The sequence below is a fragment of the Alligator mississippiensis genome, chromosome 3 (assembly GCF_030867095.1).
Source record: "Alligator mississippiensis isolate rAllMis1 chromosome 3, rAllMis1, whole genome shotgun sequence".
NCBI lineage: Eukaryota > Metazoa > Chordata > Crocodylia > Alligatoridae > Alligator > Alligator mississippiensis.
In genome coordinates, this window is record NC_081826.1 from 144726897 (window position 1) to 144745719 (window position 18823).

The window sequence follows — 18823 nt, forward strand, 5'->3', positions numbered from 1 at the left end:
GGTGCAGCTATTTCCCTTGGCTTCAACCCACCACTTCAGTTTAGGAAGAAGCAAACCGAAATAACCCCCCGTGGTGTGTACAAGTAGCCTCAAACAGTGGAGAAGTTTTTCCTTAATATCCAATCTGAAGTGATCTTCTAGCAGTTTATGTCCATTATTCCTTGTCTTCCTCTAAGGTGCCTTGGTGAACAGATGCTCTCACAGCCCACAATGTTCCCCACTTATATACTTATAGGTTGCCACCAAGTCCCCCCTAAGTCTTCTCTCCTCCAGGCTGAACAGTCCCATATCCTTCAACCTCTCCTCTTATGGCCTGTTCTCCAGATCTCTAATCATTCATGTGGCCTCCCTTTGGACGCTTTCAAGCTTCTCCACGTCCTTTTTGAAGTGCAGCGCCCAGAACTGGATGCAGTATTCCAGCTGCAGCCTCACCAATGTTGAGTAGAGCAGAAGAATGATATCCTTAGTTTTGCTTGAGATGCATCAGTTGATGCATGCGAGGGTATTGTTTGCTCTGCCAGCTATAGCATCACTCTGCCAGCTATACTATCGCACTGGTAGCTCATGTTCATTCTGTGGTTGATCATGACCCCCAGGTCTCTTTCAGTTCTGGTGCTAGCTAGTGTAGCACCACCGAGCCTGTAAATATGTGGCGGATTATTTCTCCCCAGATGGAGCTCTTTATGTTCTCAGTGTTAAACATCAGATTTTGATCTGCCCACCTTACAAGCCTGTCCATTGTGTTCAACTGATACATATATATATAGTGGTGTTTCATTTTAATCATGGAAAATGTAGATATTGGATTTTTTTAATCAGAATTGGGGATTTATTTTTTAAATCACAGATTATTTCCCTACATGCCCAGCAACCTCAGGCCATGACCCATCTGTATTGATACCCTGGCAGAGCATCCTAACACCTGTCTGCCTTTGACCTGAGCTGGATCTTTCTAACTCACCTGTACTTTCACAAGCAGATCCAGTGGTGCAGTTGCACTTCTCTTCTATTGTGTACATCACATACCAGCGGTTCTGGTTCTCCATGGCCATGGATACCTGGGTCTCTTGCAGAGTCTAAGGCATAGCTGGAGCCCCAGCCTAGCCTGGGACTATTGGGAGGTCCAAGCATGGAACAAGTGAAGAAGGGGTGACCTGCCTACCACTGCCACTGTTCCTAGCTGACCCAGGAACTGGGGAAGTCCCAGGACTGCTCTTGCCCCTGTCCACCCTGGGGCTGCGAGAAGTGGCTATGCAGGGTGCCAGGCTCAGCAGCAGGTCTGATAACAATAAGATAATAACAGGTCTCCCTCCTCCTCCACTGCATTTTTCCAACTGGATCATGAAGCAGCAACTTGGGGTGCCAGGCTTGGCTGGGGACAGCAGTAGCAGTGGAGAGCTCCTCCATTTCCAGCACTTACTTCTGGGCAGTGGGGGGCACCATCTTTGGGCAGGTAGTAGGAACAACTGGAAGGGGGACTTGCTCACTGCCAACACTCCCAGCTGAGCCCATCTCTCTGTGCTGCTGCTCACAAAAGCCCCAGCTGGAGAGGGGAAGGAGCAGCCCTGGGATTTCCCCCTGCCCCCAGGTCAGGGGGAGACAGCAGTGGCAGTGGGTGGATCCCCCCTTCCTGCACCTAGAGGCAAACCCTAAGTAAACTGTGTGGGGGGGGCAGGGTGGTCAATGTGTAGGGAGGTCCTTGAGCTGGAGAGGAGAGGGTGACAAGAGAGGGGATGGCTGGGAAGGAGCTGTAGCTGCATCTTCTGTACCCTGATTTTCAAATTCCTAGATCTGCCCGTGCCTGCTTTAGGTATCTCAGTTCCTGTCTATGGGCAGGCATGCTCAAGCGTTTTTTCTAACCACTGAACTCCCTAAAATGTTTGAGAAAAAAGACAGGGTTTATAAAAAAAGTGACTAACAAGCTGGGTGCCTAATCCTGTCGTTGTCTTGGGTCAGGGTGGATGGGGCTCCAAGGTTAGGAGAAAGTAGAGGTGCTCTCAGCCACAGTAGTTAGGGCTGCACATACAACTGATTCTTTGACTGAAACACAACATCACATGAAAATCATTCAGATGAAATGGCAATGAACATATTTTGTTTTTTCCTGCCAAAGTAAAAAACCTAAACATCTTATTTACAGTAAAATATGAGAAAATGTTTTCTTCTTTTCTATTTCCTTTTATGAGAAAAGCAAAGTAAATGGTGATCCAGGTTCACAAAGCAGCTAAAAGATGAAGAGGTAGCTCAAGTACGTCAAACCCTCCCTTTCTTGGGGTTGAGCAGTGTCCCAGGAAGGCCCAGGGATTGGGTCACTCTCCAGAGAGGTGGGAGACAAAGTCTCATACTGCCTCAGCCAGAGGAGGAAGTCAAACCATTATGCACTGGGCAAACAATGTATGTGTCGAGGGGACTCACCACTTACAAACAGCACCTGACAACTGCATATCCATTTGTTAACTCCTACCCCACAGTAACCTAATGTGAAACTGCAGAGGTTTACCCCTGTATGAAAAGGTAACAAATTATTGTGATTTAGCTTCCACTAACCATAGGACTGAGCAGACAGTTGAAATAGTTACCACAGATTCAGCTGAACTTCTCTCAGTCCTTCTTCTTCCCATTTTCAATTGGTGTAATTACTTCATCTGCCCATGCCCTGGGTCTCCCACATTGTGGGTGACTGTCCAAACAGAAGGCTACTCAGCAAAAGGGAACTACCAGCAGCAGTATGTGCTGGCACCACATCACACATTTTTGTTTTCTTGGGGGAAATTATTTGCTGAGCTTAATACAAAATCATGAGTAGTTTTTTGATGACTAACATTACTTATTTTTTTAGCAAATTAGTATACCATTTGTCAAAAAGATGGTAATGGTATTTCCTCTTTTTAAATAAGAGCACCACTGCCTTGTTTCATGACGAGATTCCCAGCTGAGACCCAGTTTATTCATTGGTTCATGTGATGGATATGCTGGTCCATTGCTAATAGCTGCCTTTTGTGTTTGAATGTATTGCAGAGTTAAAGCATATCTTAGATAATGCCTTATAGCAACTGATATTTCAGCACACTAAAATCAAACTGAAGACACAACAGAAGGCAGCCAGGGCTGCCTGCCCCTTGTCACCAGCATCGCTCACCTCCTGAGCCTCCTGGCTTCAGCTTTCTCTGTCAGAGGGACACTGACAGATGGATCTGTTGATTTAAGTTACTGGGCCCTGGGCTGCCTGCCAACTGGGACTTACATACCCAGATCAATGGCATCTGTGTTCAAACCTGCCACTGCTTGGATGGGCTTAGAAGTCATCCAAATCCTGGGGCTCTTGGGACATTTCCCTGGAACCTTGTCCAAGCCTATGCATGTGAGTAGCTTGAACAGCTCCATTGCAGACAGGTAAAGGTACTCTCACAGGTAAAGGTATTAAAGGGTATACAGCAATTATTTGTAGGAAGGGAGCCAAATGTTGCATTGTCATTGAATATCCTCCTCGTCTTGCATGAGCTGATGGAAAATTGACTGAATCTCTGGACTTTTACACATGCTATTTAGTGTTTGCTCTTACATACTCATTTTTGCCACTCAGGAACAGCATGTCCATATGGGACTCTACCTGGAGAATTTGGGTTTAATACAGTAATCAATTCCTGATCCCAGATTATTTTGGTATTTTCAGATCAATTCCAACATTTAAAACTAAAATTATATTTCATAATATATATACCTGAATTGTCATGTATATCAGTATATTATTTTCTTTTATGTCCAAGATTGCAGAGAGAAGAAAATGAGTATGATTCCTTTTTATGGAAAGTTTTTCCAGGTTTTTTTTAAGAAAACATAACAGAAATTACATTCTTTAAGTAAAATCTAAGCTTGTAGTACAATATTACATATATTTACAACTTAAAATTAATTACACCAGGCCATCCCTTGCTATATAGCTTGACAATCCCCAAAGTCTTTTGCTTGAATTGAATGTTGTACAAATTAGTGATGGGTCTTTTAATGGTTATATCTTCTAATTGTAAGTCTTAATTAACATTATATGATATACTATACTAATCATAAAGTCAGATATTAAACTTATAGTTCCATTTAGTGTTTAGTTTAAAATGCCAAGGACTTGATTAAATGAGCTAGGATATTATGAATATGATTTAGAAGCATCTTTGGAATGTCCCAAATTACAAGATACATAGTCACAATTCAGTGGTGAATGAAATTATCTTTGTGCATAATTTTTATAGCAGTTCAGACACCATATGAATGTAAGATGATGTTGATATTACTGGTTATAAAATGTCTTAGCTAATAATGGTTTCCATTGATTTCATTGTATAGCTTTGGGGTACATACTTCAATAAATGCAAATAGATTATTACTATTTAGTAATAAATATGACTAGATTTACTAGTAACTATTTACTAGATTTGTTAATTAATCTATTACTAGATTTCTGCACATACCCAAAATAAACATATTCTAATGACTAAAACAGGAGAGAAAGATGAACAATTAGTACATTCTTTTTTTTTAATCTAAAAATATAGCTCTTTGCCCATATTGTACAAATCTAGATTGATAAAACTGGACCAGAAATTTAATTTCAGGATTTCTGGTTATATTTTACATACTTCTTATTTGTTATTAGGCAAAAATGCCATTACTAGTGTAGTAAAATGATGGAAGGTGTCATGCCAGGCCTCTCTTGGTCTTCCCTCTGGTACCATGTAAACCAGTATAGCCTGTTCTGTGGTCAGGTTGTTGGTAACTAGACTGGTGCCCCCACCTGGGCTTGCCTGGGTCAGGAGGGTTTGTGGACACCCAACAGGACTAAAAACAAGACCTATCAAAGGGTGGATGAGCTCCTTGCAAGCCAATGCCCATCTATACCTGGACAGGAGATGGACACCATCAGCTCACTCCACCCAAAGAATCACCAATGATGTAGAGCAACTCAACTGACCTCACTGGAATAGCGAACAGTTGTTACAGCATCTCAGCTGCCCCAGTGGTCGCACCGGCCTCAGAACTGACCTGACCTGAAATGACGCAAGATCTGAAGATAAAAGTTTCTGGCTTCTTCTGATTCTGCTGCTAATGCATGTCGTTCAGCTTTTGGCAAGTCATTTAGCCCCTCTCTCTTTTTCCTCATATCTACAGTGGAATAATAGTGGATAGGTATTGGAAAGATGCCTTTAGAAGTAATTATCAGGTAATGCCTATATATATTTTGATAACATTAGGCAATAGGTTATTGTGGCCCCTCTACACCTTGTCTGAGTTGGAAGCAAAGAAGGCAGGGTGTATAAAGATGAAATGTTATGGGGGAATTTTTCTCTCTCAAACATCAAAAACATTCAGTTAAAGTTGCAGGTGAAGGGTCAGGTAGCTCTTATTCTAGCAGAACCAGTTTATCACATCTAATTATAATTAATGTGAAATACTGTGGTAATTCAAATAATTTCTTTTCTCACTCATACACAGTCTCTTTTCTCTTTTGGATTTGCTTCCCTTCTCTTTTTCTCTCCATCTCCTATCTTTTCTTCTTGATGGCTATTGTTAAGAACAATCATCTGCCCAACCTGACATTTTATCCCTCATTTGAACTGCAGTGCTTAATATCAGAACTATTGTCTTTAAACAAACAAAAAATATTGTGACTGCCTAAAACTGAATAGAAATTTATAAAGAAAGGCTTACCCATTTACAATATTCACTAGAATCTGAGATGAGGTTTTTCCCCCCATTCAACATATGGAAAAAAGCCTCTCATCTTGGACTTGAGTACAGGCTTTTGGGATGGGGGTGGGGTTGGGGAAGGGAGCATCAGCTGCAGCTCCAAATCTTCCCCTGGGTCAGGATTGGAGCCACAGCTATATTCTCCTCTTCACCACCTGCTCCACTCAGCCTCTGCTCCCCCACACCTCTGCTCCCCACTGCCACCCCCCTGTTGTCTCTCCCTCCTTGCACTGCCACTGCTTAGCTTCCAGTCACAGGCCCAGCTCCAGCTGGTGCTTTGCTCCGTCCAGTGGCACCTGCAACTCTGGCCCTGACTCCAGTACTGAGGCTGGAGCTGCCCCTGAAGTTGTTGCCTGGCTGGGCAGGGGCCTCAGTTGGACCAGGACCTGTGAGGGGAAAGTAAGCAGCAGCAGGAGGGGGGAGGCATGGAAGCAGCTCAAGCAGCAGGCATTGAGGCGCGTAAAGCAGGGTGGCAGGCAGCAGGGGGCACATGCTAGGAGGGCAAGTGGTGAGGAGGCAGGTGGAAGGGGGACAAGTGGCAGAGGTCAGGCACCGGAGGGTACAGGCACTGTGGTGGTGTGGAATAGACAACAATTGGCAGGTTTCAGGCCATTTCGCTCCCCTGTCACCTACACCCCTGCCCCTGCTTACCCCACTGCAGTGGTGGGGACCAACAAATGTAAGACAGCCCTCCAAAAATTAGATTCTAGACATAGAAAATTAGAACATTTATACATTTTCCATGTCTAGAACGTAATTATTTGGGATCGTCTTAAATTCAAAGTAGTCTTGGATTATAGTAAATGCACATTATTTTAATCTTATTGTATCTTCCCAGACCTAGAAACCTGGCACATGGACTTGTTAATTTTGTTGATTTGCGGTGAGGACAATAATGTATTGTAAATGAAGGTTATGTTAATTTACTAAAATCTTCTGCCAAATCCCTAACAAAAAGTAGTTCAGTGGAAACTTTTATGGTTATTTTCTGATATATTGCCTTCATAACTATTAGACCAACTCAACATATGAGATTTAAAATAGCTTTTCCATTTTGAACACTTTGTTAAAGTGGTTATAAAGTAAGCAGCACAAAAGTAAAAGAAAAGTACAGCTGTCCAAACAGATTTCACAAGACCCAGCCAAATCTAGGGTGAATCTTAGATTTCCTTGGTATTTGCAAACACCAGCTCAGGTTTTGTACTTTTATTGGTCAACTTCCCATTCTTCAATTCGTCAATTCTTCCCATTCACATCCTCCTTTTGTCCTTCTTAATCCTGGGACCATCATCAGTTATTGAGGAAAATTAGCCCTTATGCCCTCTCCACATAGGGTGCGGTGGCAGTGTGAGTTAATACCTTGATCTAGACCCAAGTTGAAGGGTGTCCTCAAGGCCTAGTTAGAATCATAAAACATAGGCCAAGAAGGGACCTCAGAAGGAAATCTAATCCATGCCTACTACTCAAGGCTAGATTGTCTTTATCTGAATCATCCCAGATCATCATATAATCTGTTCTTAAAAAATTCAGGAAAAAGGCTCACATACATAACTGTTATGCATAATGCCTGAAACATCAAAACCTTGGCACTTGCAACATCTCACTTGCCACTGTGGAAGCAGGGGGTTGAGGCCACTGTCAATATCCTGGCAGTGCAAGGAGGAAGTAGTTTATTAAAATAAGCTCAAGAGATCTGAGATAAAGGCCTGTAAATGTCTGTTGTAATGTAGGATATAAATGGGTACCTGGTCATTTGGGACAGGGAGTCAAAAACAATATGATACTGGTTACAGAAATGGGGGTACCTGATGGTTTGAAGGGCTCAGGCATTGGCCCTTTCTCAAGGGCAGGTTGTGACTAACCAACCTGATTTCCTTTTATGATGAGGTGAGGTGTTGTAGATGGGGAAGCAGTGTACTAAACTGCTTGTACTAAATTGATGTACCTTCAGTTTAGTAAGGCTATTGATACTGCCTTCCATTACCTTCTTATAAATAAGCCAAGCAAATATTGTCTAGAGGGAAATAATTTCACTCGTCTTATATTAGTTCCAGCTAAAGAATATTTGTTTAGTTTGTTTATAAGTGTATAACTGTTTGGGTAACTGTGCTCAAAGAGTGGTCACAAATGGCTCATGGGGAAACTGGAAGAGGTATCAAGTAGGCTTGCCCAGGGGACTCAAATACATAAGCAGACTAGTATTGCTGAAAAAAAAGCAAACCCTAACAACTTACTTATTATCAGTAGTGTTGTGTACTAATCACAAGAAGTGATTTTCCATTCTATTCAGCAGTAGAGAGACCTCACATGGAAAACTATGTTCGATTCTGGGTACAGCACTTTAAGAAAGAGGTGCACAAATTGGAAAGTGTCCAGAAGAAAATACCAAAAATGATTAGGTCTAAAAAAAACCCAGATAAGGATAATGTAGGATTATTTGGTCTAGAGGCAAGAAAACCGAGGGTGGATTTGTTAACAGTCTTCAAATACTAAAAGGGTTGTTATAAAAGAGATGGCATTCAACTGTTCTGTGTCCACCAGGGATAGAACATAAAGTAATTGGTAAATTGCAACACAGGAGATTTAGGTTGGCTACTAGGAAAAACTTTCTGATAATGATTGCGGTTAAGCACTAGAACCGATTATTTAGAGAGGTTATAGAATCTGTCAGTGGAAGATTTTACTCACAAGTTAGATGAACATTTATTCAGGATGTTTAGACACAGATGATATTGTCTTGAGCTGGGGGTTGGACAAGATGACCTTTTGTGATCCCTTCCAGCCCTACTTTTCTATGTTTTGGTAATATTTAAAAAAAATGCTTAAAATTGTTTGCTGAATCCTAAACATAAGGCAGGATTTTCAAAAATGCTAAGCAGCTAGTCATACCTATTGCATTATTATTAGAAATGGGATGGCAAAGATTCTAGATAATGCCTGCTAACGAGCACAAAACACATTTATCAGTTCTCTTTGGGAAGAATTAGGAAGGGATGGGAGAAAAGAGGGTGGATAGGAGAAAAGAAGGGAGAAGGGGAGAAACAAGTGTGTGGGAGGGAGTATAAAGAAGAAAATTCCTTAGGAGGATGGGGGCCAAGACAGGAAAAACATGAATACGGAAGGAAGAGGGAAGATGGGTAAAAGAGCTATGTGGAGAGAGAAAAGTGCAAGGAAGAGCTTATGGAGAACAATATAATTTGTAATGGGGGCCATAGAGGGAATAAGAGAAGCTGTAGAAAAAATATTTTTTTCAAAGGATGGTTATTCAGATGAGCAGAGGAACTAAAGGCCTGGATTGAAGAATGCTTTAGTATAATTTTTTTCCCCTTTGTAGATACTTACAGACTCTAACAAAGTCTCTGCATAAACTTCTCTGATAGAGAAGTACCTTAAGTCAGGGGTCACCAACATGCAGCTGGCAGACTGAATTTGGCCTGTGGAGCCACAGGATCTGGCTCACAGAGCTAGGGGGCTTTGCCTCTGCCTACAACTGTTCCAGCCAGTGGGTAGCTGAGCTGGGCTTCCAGCTGCAACTGGGGGGTAGGGACAGCTGCTCGGCCCTGGCACTGGCTCAGTTCCCCACCAGTTGGAAGGTATACTTGTGCCCCAGATAGGGAGCAGAGTGAGGGTGGGAAGCTGGGAGAAGCAATGACAGTTACTTGCCTAGGCATGGGGTTGATGCACTGCTGAAGCCACCCAACCCTGGCTGGACTGGGACCAGGTTGTTCCAGCCCACAGCCTATGAAGGTTGCTAGCCCCTGCTTTAAGTCTTTCACCTAAAACCTCTTTTCCACTTTTCCTTTAATCAGCCAAGTGGTTCTTCTCAAAGATGTCTTTAAGTTTTCAAAATCTTTGTTCAAGTGTGAGCCCCAGAACAGGACAATTATGACATCAAGTTACTTTGACAAGCTACAGTATGTCCCATCAACACTGGATATACAATGGGTTTAAATTGTAAAGAAACATGCTGTTTAAAGCTCTGTTAGAAAATGTGGCCATTTCTGTAGAGTAGATGGCACAGTCAGATTTTTTTTGGCCTTTGGCTCCACTGAAAGATTATTCCATACTCAGAAATTGGAATTTTTCTGTTTCATTTCCTTTTCTCACTTCTTGCTATGATACCTAGACAAATTACTCTGTTTTCATCTGTTTGTTTGTGCTACCCTATGTACTGGCTGACAAAAGGCAAACAAGGATTTCACCTAATCGAAGGGAACCCTCAAGTAGCACAAAATTAGGGTTATTATATGTCCTGGTTTTCCCAGACATGTCCTCTTTCTGGTTCTTCCTATCTCCGTTCATGTATCTCTTTTTAAATATCAACAAATGTCTGGGATTGTGGTCTGCTCAGAATCAAAATTTTTCCCAGCACTTCCCAGCTTGCCCTAGCAAGGAGCTGCTTGGGGATGGGGCAAGCAGGGGAAGGGTGATTAGGGGCAGGTGGCATCACATGTGCCTGTGTGCACGCACACACATGACCAGCATGCAGCCAGGCAGGGTGGTGGGGGCATCTCTGGCAGCTGCATACAGGTAAGTCTATGGGGGGAAAGCAATAGTAGGCCAGGGCTTGGGAACTGTCCAGGGGGGGCGGGAGAGCTCTGTGTTTGTGTGGCAGGGGTGTGTGGAGGGGATGGGTGTGTGCATGGTTGGACTGGTGGCACCATGCTCACAGGGGTGGGGGCAGCTGGGAGACACTGCAGGGCTGGGGGGAGCAGGGGGCTGTGGGTCAGGAGTGAGGGACTCTGGCAAGGCTGGGTGGGCTGTGGCTTGGGAGTCACCCCCACCAAGGTTGGTGAGGGTCTGTGGGTCAGGAGTGTGGGGCACAGGCAATGCCAGGGGACTATAGGTCAGGAGTGAGGGGTATCAGCAGAGATGGGGGGGCTGTGGGTTGGGAGTGAGAGGTACCAGCATGGTCTGGGGGTGGGGTACTGTGGATTGAGAGTGAGGGGCAGCAGCTGGGTGGGCTGTGGCTTGGGAGTGAGGGGTAGGGGCAGGGCATGGGCATATCACTGCCTTCTCACAATCATTTTACCCCCTCCCCAAGAGGTATCCTGTTTTTTGAAACTGGAAATATGAAAACCCTAACTGGTGTAGCCAACTCTACCTTAGACCCTCAACATAAAGAGAAAGACTGAGTGGGAGGAAAAGGCCATGTCATGAATGTGAGGGGAAGGATGGAGTCATGTTGCTCCTCTATTTTGTTGAGGCAGCCATAGACAACATAACCAAGGAAGATGTAATGTACATCAAAGGCTATTTCAGCTACTAGCAGGTTTAGGCTTGGAAGAATATAAAGGTTTTACCCAGAAAGAAAGAATAGAAAGATCATGTCATAAACAACAATCTGTAACGTCATATAATAGATCAGGAAAGAATAGAGAGTCCCAAATTTCTAGTGTTAAAAAAAGGGAATAAAATAAGCAGAAAACTGATTTGCTTCTTAGAAAACAAAACCACCTGTTAGGCTGTCTTCATACCGTTTCATAAAGCAAAAAGGGACACAAACAAAAGACCTAAAAATGAGTTTGCTTTCTGCTCTTCATTTCACTTTACTCATCAAATCAAAAGGTATCTGTAGTTTTAGCATTTGCCCTCAATTATCAAATGTATTTTCATTAACAATACTAAGAAAATGAGTTATCTTAACTGTTCCTATCTAGAAGTAGTTGACAAATAAACATATACATGTAAAAGTAAACTACTCCAACTTGATTCTGAATTGATTCAACTACTCTGAATTGATTCAGCTTTGCAAACTAGTCTAACCTGCCTAGATTGAATTAGTTTGCAACTGCACAGACAGTCTCTCTGGACTGAAGAAATGCAGGCACATGCCTGCAGTGGCTTAAGCAAGAAGCCAGGGGGCAATAGAGCAGCCCTCCGTCCCCTTTTATAGTGCTGAGCTGGGGTGGGCAGTGGCCAGGCCTCACCAGTATGCTCTGATTAGGAAGGGGTTTAAACCCCCACCCTGGCCTGCACAGTCCCAGTCAAGGAGCGGGAGTGTTGCCAGCCTCTGGAAAGCACTCTGAGGCAAAGTGAGGGTATGCAGTGCATACATCTGTGGATGATACTGAGCTTTTCAATCTTCTTCTCCCTGCTTCTTCATACTGTCTGCAAACAGTGAGCAGCAAGGGCGGGGAGGACAGGGGGAAGCAAGGCAGACCGTGCTGTGCCTACAGTCTCTACCAGAGCTGTGGCTAGGGAGCAGAGGGGCAGAGCCAGCCTGTTCTCTAGAGCAGACAGCGCAGCACAGCCAGCCCAGGGCTGCAAAGCATCTGGGATGCTGAGGGACTCTGGTTTAATTTAAACCGGGAAGGGGCTTGGGACAGACATTGCATAAACCGGTTTGACCCAGATCAGTTAAGTCTGATAATACATTCAACCAGGTTTATCTTAAACCAGTTTTATTCAGTTTGAAACTGGTTTATGTGCACCGAACTTATGTTCTGTTATAGGTTTAAACCAGTTTCTGATCCCTTCAACCAGTTTATGTGTAATGTCTGTCCCATGCCTATGATATTGTAAAGAGCATAGTTCTCCATCAGATTCTGCACCATACATACCTATTTCTCTTCAAACAATGCATCTGTTGCTGCTCCATGTTTCATTGCTTTAACACTGTGTATCTACTAATGCAGTTGTTTGCATTGTGAAAGGATTGTATTTGTATGCCCGTGACTCTAGGATCACAGTTCTTTCATATATTTCTAGTCACAGCTTCATTATAAGAGGAGATTGTCTTAAGGTTTGCTTTATGGCTGAATAATATATTTTTTAATAAAAATGTAATTTCAGTAGGAAAAGGTGTATTATTTTTAATAACTGCAGTGAAAATGATGCAGCTCACTACACTGGAGCCCAATGAATTTGATGGACCTGATCAGAGAGGAGATATTTTTACAATAACTACAATGCATGGAATGCCAGGGAATGCTGTGCTCATGGATTATTGTACCATTAAGCAGATGAACAGAATTTGGATGTTGCAAGAAATTTTCTATGTCTGATCAATTAGTAAGAGGATCAACCTGCATATTTAGTCAGAGTAACTCTGGAATCTGGTGCTCAGAACTGTGTAGAATATGATGTTTATTGTTCAACTGAGCATTTTTCTTTTAGTTTCTGGTATTCTTGCTCATTTGCCTGTACTTTTGCTAAGGTATATTTATAACTATGAATAATTTTTTACTGTTCTTACACATTTTAGGAAAATATAGGCAGCCCACACAGAGTCTCCTAGTTTTCTGTTCTACCTTTTGTACCCTAGCTATTTTGCAATATGCTATTTGCCTTGAACTTGATAATTTTATCATTATTTGCCTGCTGTAAAGAAAAAAAACCCCTTTGCCTCCTGGAAGCTTATGATTTAGTTTTAAGTCAGATGCAGAAGTTATGAAACGTGAATCTAGAGGTTCTACCAGGTCATGCTAACAGTGAACAATAAGGATTAAGAGGGGAAAAAGACAGGAAAATGATTAATAGCACATTCTAGAATAAAGTAAAAAACATCTGCTTTAAAATGTTTAAAAATGTTGTAATGCAGGTGTTAGTGTCCTTTAAGAAAAAAGTAACACACAGTAAGTTGAGAGGTTCATTAATTTAAAGCAAGAAGCTTTGTATCAAATAGGTGAAAATAGTTCCTGCCAAAAAAACCCTAATAGATCAGGACAGATATATGTCAAGTACAGTACAAGTGCAAATATAATGGCAAGAGTAGATTGCCAATAGGGCTGTGCAAAGCCGGCCCTATTCAATTCGGATTTGGATTTGGTCCGAATCAGGGACAGTGATTCAATTCGTTGATTTGGATAACTGTCCCTGATTCAATTTGGTCAAATTAGAATCTGAAGATTCAATGCTGATTTGGATAATCAGCAATTCAGACACAGACACAGCTTTAAAAGTTTTTTCTACATACTTTGAGGTACCAGGTATGGCTTGTGATCACTGTGGTGCTGGGGTGCATGGAGTATCCCACAGGACTTCGTGGGGTCCCTCCACATGCTCGACAACGAACCCGGAAGTGAACCAGAAGTACTTCCAATACACTTCCAGGTCTGCTGGGGAGTGTGCAGGGGTGCCCCTTGGTTCCCCCCCCAACTCGGCAATCAGCCACAGGGGGACCCCGGGTGCCTCCCCCAGACCCAGGAGGCACCAGTCACTGAGTCAAGGGGACGTGGGGGCCCCTCTGCATGCTCCCCGGTGGACCCAAAAGTGGACCAGAAGTGCTTCTGGTCCACTTCCAGGTGTGCTGCCAGGCGTGCTGGAGAGCCCCCTGCATTTCTGTGAGATGCTCCATGGGCCCCAGCATCACAGCACTCCTGAGCCCCTGCTACCTAGAGGTATGTAGAAAAAATATTTAAAGCTGTGTCTATGTCCGAATCTCCAAATGTTTCCGAATCTCTCCAAATCGATAAGGAGGGTTTTGACAGTACTAATGTGTTGTTAATTCACAACAACAATCAGGTGGAAGATACTATTTTCCTATTCTATCTAATCTGCTCTTTGAGAACTTGGACCTGCCATGTAGTTATCTCCTGTGGGAAATACCTTCTTCATTGGGCAGTCCTGTTGGTTCAAATGGAATTAATTGAAGTAGAGGGTATGAGCAGAGGATGGTGGAATCTGACCCCAAGCAAGTATCTAAGTCTTCAACTACTAAACTTATTGAAACTACTGAGGTTTGTTCCAAATGAACTTGTTTGCTCCTTAATTAAATCATTTGATAAAAATTTGATAAAAACATTATCAAACATAATTTTGTGCTTCTTTAAAAAGTTCAGAAATGTATCTTTTTATAGTAGAGGATATAAAATCTGACAGTCTGCTTTAATAAATCACTCTCTCCGGTTGTATTTCTTTTCTTTGAGTCATTCTGTGATACCTTGGATGTAAATATAGCAACAAACAGAAAGGGAAAACAGTTAAATAATTTAGAGTATGTGAACTTACATAAACAATCACCTTTGTTTGTTTCTCTACAGAAAGAAAGGAAGTGAAGGTGGGAGAATATAATGCTGTAGCTGATACATTGGAAATAATCAACAACACCATCAGGTTCCAAGGTAGGACAAGAAACTGAAAAGAGGCACAAAAATTACTTGGATTACTCACAGAGGATATGCTGTATAGAGAGATGTTTTAATATTGTGCAACTAAAAATATTCCTATAAAATTATGTGTGGGTGATTTCAGAGAAGGTCTAGGACCACTTCTTTATATTATGTGTTTTATTTGCTTGGGAACAGCAACATGAGAGGTCTGAGCAGCAAGTAGTAAAACTTCAAATGTTTTTTATTGTGTTAGTAGTCTTCTTTCAACAGTTTGTACATATCATCCTCGATGTATGTGAACGGATAATTTTCATTGTTTCAAGTGGCTTCAGAATTTATTTTCTCTTTTGTCACACCTGAATTTTATTCCTGTGTTATCTCCACCAGTCCCTCTCATTTGACCACTGCACTAGTACATTGTATGTGCATAAATAAAGGAATTTACATGTCCTCTTTGGCTATGCCTAGACTCCAGTCAAAAGGTATGATTGCAGCATTGGTAGAAAAAACCTGAGCCTACCCTTACTCCAGCTACAGTGGCAGTGAAGACCCAGCCGTACAGACTTAGTGTGGGCTAGGAACTTGAGTATGTCTCCAGCATCCATCCCAAGTGTATATGCATGGCTTGTGTTGCCACAACTTCATGGCTTTTGTTACCTGAGCTGGTTAAATTCAAGCCAGCGTAGGTATGCCAACCCACCCTGCAGTCATGCTTCCACTTGTAGGGCAGAGGAACCCACAATCTTTTTAAGTATACAAAGATGCCAGCTGTCATTTTAATATCTTTAGATACTTTTCAGAAATGAATTAAAGGTCTTTCCTGCTGCTAGTAGGTGCAGGCTGCTAATGGTAAGGGTCTAATCTAGGGCCCAGCTACAGTTTCTTTGTCCTGCTCTGGATCCCCAAGTAATATTAGTCCTGGCTTAAAAGATTCTCTGATAATTCCCTCCAGCATGAGACAATGGTTTGGTATAGAACTGCAGTTTCTGGTCCTATGCCCTGTCCTCCTTGCAGCCTTTCAGCAGAAGGGGTATACCTTCTGTATTATATTTTTATCCTGTTCATCATTGCCTTCCTAGTTTTCTGAAGGACTTTGCCTTCTAGGAAATACATGACCTCTTCATTAAAACTGGGTAGGCCTTTGAGGCATGGCATTCCTCATGGATTGCTCTTACCTTCAAGGTATTTTAGTTCAAAAGCACACTGCTGCCATTTTCTGCATGCTGACACACATTTTGCTGCTTATATAACTGCACGCTACACAGTGCAGTGCACATCCGCTGGTATGCGGAGCAGACTCTGTTAATTGAGTCTGTTCCCACCTGCTGGATCTTCAGTGCATTGCAGGACAAAAAGGTATGTGTATAAATACTTAGTATGCCTGTAGGGAATTACCCTAAAATAAATAATAAAATAATAAAAGCTTTAAAAAAGTTTCAGTTCATGTCTTTATCACTACCATATGTTACAGTGGACTATGCTATATAACTCATTTTAATCAAAACTGAGGTCATGAATAGGTGTTGCATTTGTGCTGGGAGAAAAGCCTTTCTCCTGACACATGAGAGTATACAGTTGTTCAGGGGATTTTAAGATGAGACTTTTGCCAGGGGAGGATAACTTTGCAATGTCTGAAGCATTAGGGTTTAACTGCTTAAGATGAAATCCACGTTACTCACCAAAAGCTGATCTATTCACCAAGGTTTTAATAAGAGAGTTCAAAGTATCTGGGGCATGAAGTTTAGCTGGGGTTGAGAAAAACCTACATCAGCTATTCCAGGAAGTTGTGTGGGTTTCTGTGTCCATTGGGTCCATATGGATAGATATATTCAACATTCTTTTTCGGTCCACCCTAGTCTGCCACCAGTGTGGATTTCTACACGGACCTATAGGGAGTATACATGGAAATTTTTTTCACAGGAAAGTGACACTCAGGCATCAGACCCCCACTGCAGGGCTTTCAACAGCCCCTTTGCATGCTGGTGAATTTCACCAGAAGTGCTTCAGCTATGGGAGCAAAGAATATAGAGAACTGTTACATTGGCTAAACATAGAGAGTCAAAAAGCCCAAGGCTGAATTGATTTAATCTTTGCAGGTTAGTCTAAGCTGCAAACATTGAACCAATAAGCAAATTAACAGACATTCACTTTTGATGCAGGAAATGCAGCCACATGCAGTAGCTCAAACCAGAAACTGGAGGGGGTACTAGAGCATGGCTGTCTGGCACATAGCCAACATGGGCTGTGTGTTCGCTTCCTCTTCTTGCTGCCCCTGAGGTCTCTGGGATTTGCAGTCCCCAATCACAACAGCAGGACCCTGCAGGGTTGCTCATCACTTCCTCTGCCTACTTCCAGGTGCCTCTGGGATTTGTAGTTCACAGTCACAGCCAGCAGTAAGTTGCAGCCGGCAGGGCAGCTCCATATTCAGGGGAATGGGAGTTTAACCCCACTCCCTGGCCCCAGACCCCAGCTGGGGTTTGCCTGGGGGGCCAGTGAACCATCCAGTGAGTCAGCCCTCACTGCTCCAGCTAGGGAGCAGAGGGACAGGGCCAGCCCTGCTTTCTGGAGCAGACAGCTGAGCCCAGCTCAGGGCTGTAAAGCATTCTGGGATACTAGAGGACTGATTTACTTTGAACCAGGAAAGAGTCTGGAACAGAAGTTTCATAAACCACTTTCACCTAAATCAATTCAGACACAGGCAGTCAAAATTATTTAAATAGATGTGATATCTTTTATTAGACCAACTGAGTAGTTGGGGAAAAGTTCTTAGCAAGCTTTTGGGTACAATCACCCTTCTTCAGGCATGGGGAGTCTCTGCAGGTTTATCTTAAACCAGTTTTAGCCATTCTGAAAATGGTTTATATGTATTGAATTTCTGTTCTGTTACAGGTTTAAATCAGTTTCTGATCACTTAAACTGGTTTATGTGTGACTTCTATCCCTAGCCATTGTCTCAAACATAATTCTCTTTATCCCCTCCTTGCAGGAGTAGAAGGCAGTGACTTTGCCAAAGCATCTGCCCATTAAAAGGGCTTTTAAGCTCATACATGAAAATCTGCATTCTCCCTCTTACTGAGAGCAGCACAAGAAGGCTGTGAAGCCATTGGGTTTGCCCAGCACTGCATGTTTTTGCAGGTCTGTCCTATGTGAGCCTTATCAAATGTTGTTCAGTGCTAGAAAAACAAATGCTGCCTGAGCACATTGGCCAAATGTTGTAGTGATTACTTTGACTATACTTGGGCAAATTACTTTTAATTACAGTTTAGTAAGAACTAACTCGCTACATTGTAAGGATTTTAGGATTGGGCCAGGTGTCCATTTCTATTCATTTTACCCCTGATTCAGAAAAGCCCGTTACCTCATGTCTTTCTTTAAAATCGTATCATATGCATAAGTGCTTGTTTGACTTCCTGAGTAAGGATGGACTTGAGAACTTTCCATCTTTCTGAAAAAGATGTTGTAGCATTCCTGAAGTCCTGTCTCTTTAGGACTACCTCACGTGTCTCTGATGAAAGAAACAGGTTTACATCAGCTATAAATCTGCTTTGGGTAATAACACTGAGGAGTTTTCTCAGAAGTATCTTACATCTATATATGCTTAACTATACTTTTCTTTTTGAAATTTTAGGAGTAGAGCCTCCAAAGGACAAAACCATTATCCAAGAACAGCTGCGAAAGATTTCTTTGCCTCTCTACAGTATTCTCTCAGCCCTTACTATCCTAGGGATGATCATGGCCAGCGCTTTTTTGTTCTTTAACATCAAAAACAGAAACCAGAAGTAAGACATTCACATTACTTGCCATTTTTGTTTTCATATTGAATTATCACAGTTGTGGAGACAAGCATTATATGTACTCTATGAAGAAAACTTCAAGGGCATATATACATGTGCTCCAGGGTGGAGGGGGAGCACTTTAATTAGAGTGGTTCTCAGAGCACCCACAATTCTGAGAGCTGGTCTAATTAAAGCGCCTATAGTATCACATGTATTCAGCATCCCGCTCTTCAAAATGGCAGTGCAGGCACTT

At 42.4% G+C, this 18823-nt stretch overlaps 1 protein-coding gene across 2 annotated transcripts in view; it reads left to right on the plus strand.

Annotated features, from left to right (window-relative positions):
- Nucleotides 1–18823, plus strand: part of GABBR2 (gamma-aminobutyric acid type B receptor subunit 2) — a 977761-nt gene that overhangs the window by 657628 nt on the left and 301310 nt on the right. For both annotated transcript variants that reach the window (XM_059724473.1, XM_006266752.3), the window contains exons 9-10: nucleotides 14727–14807; nucleotides 18423–18573. In XM_059724473.1, the coding sequence (XP_059580456.1) occupies nucleotides 14727–14807; nucleotides 18423–18573 (232 nt within the window). The remainder of the gene's footprint in view (nucleotides 1–14726; nucleotides 14808–18422; nucleotides 18574–18823) is intronic.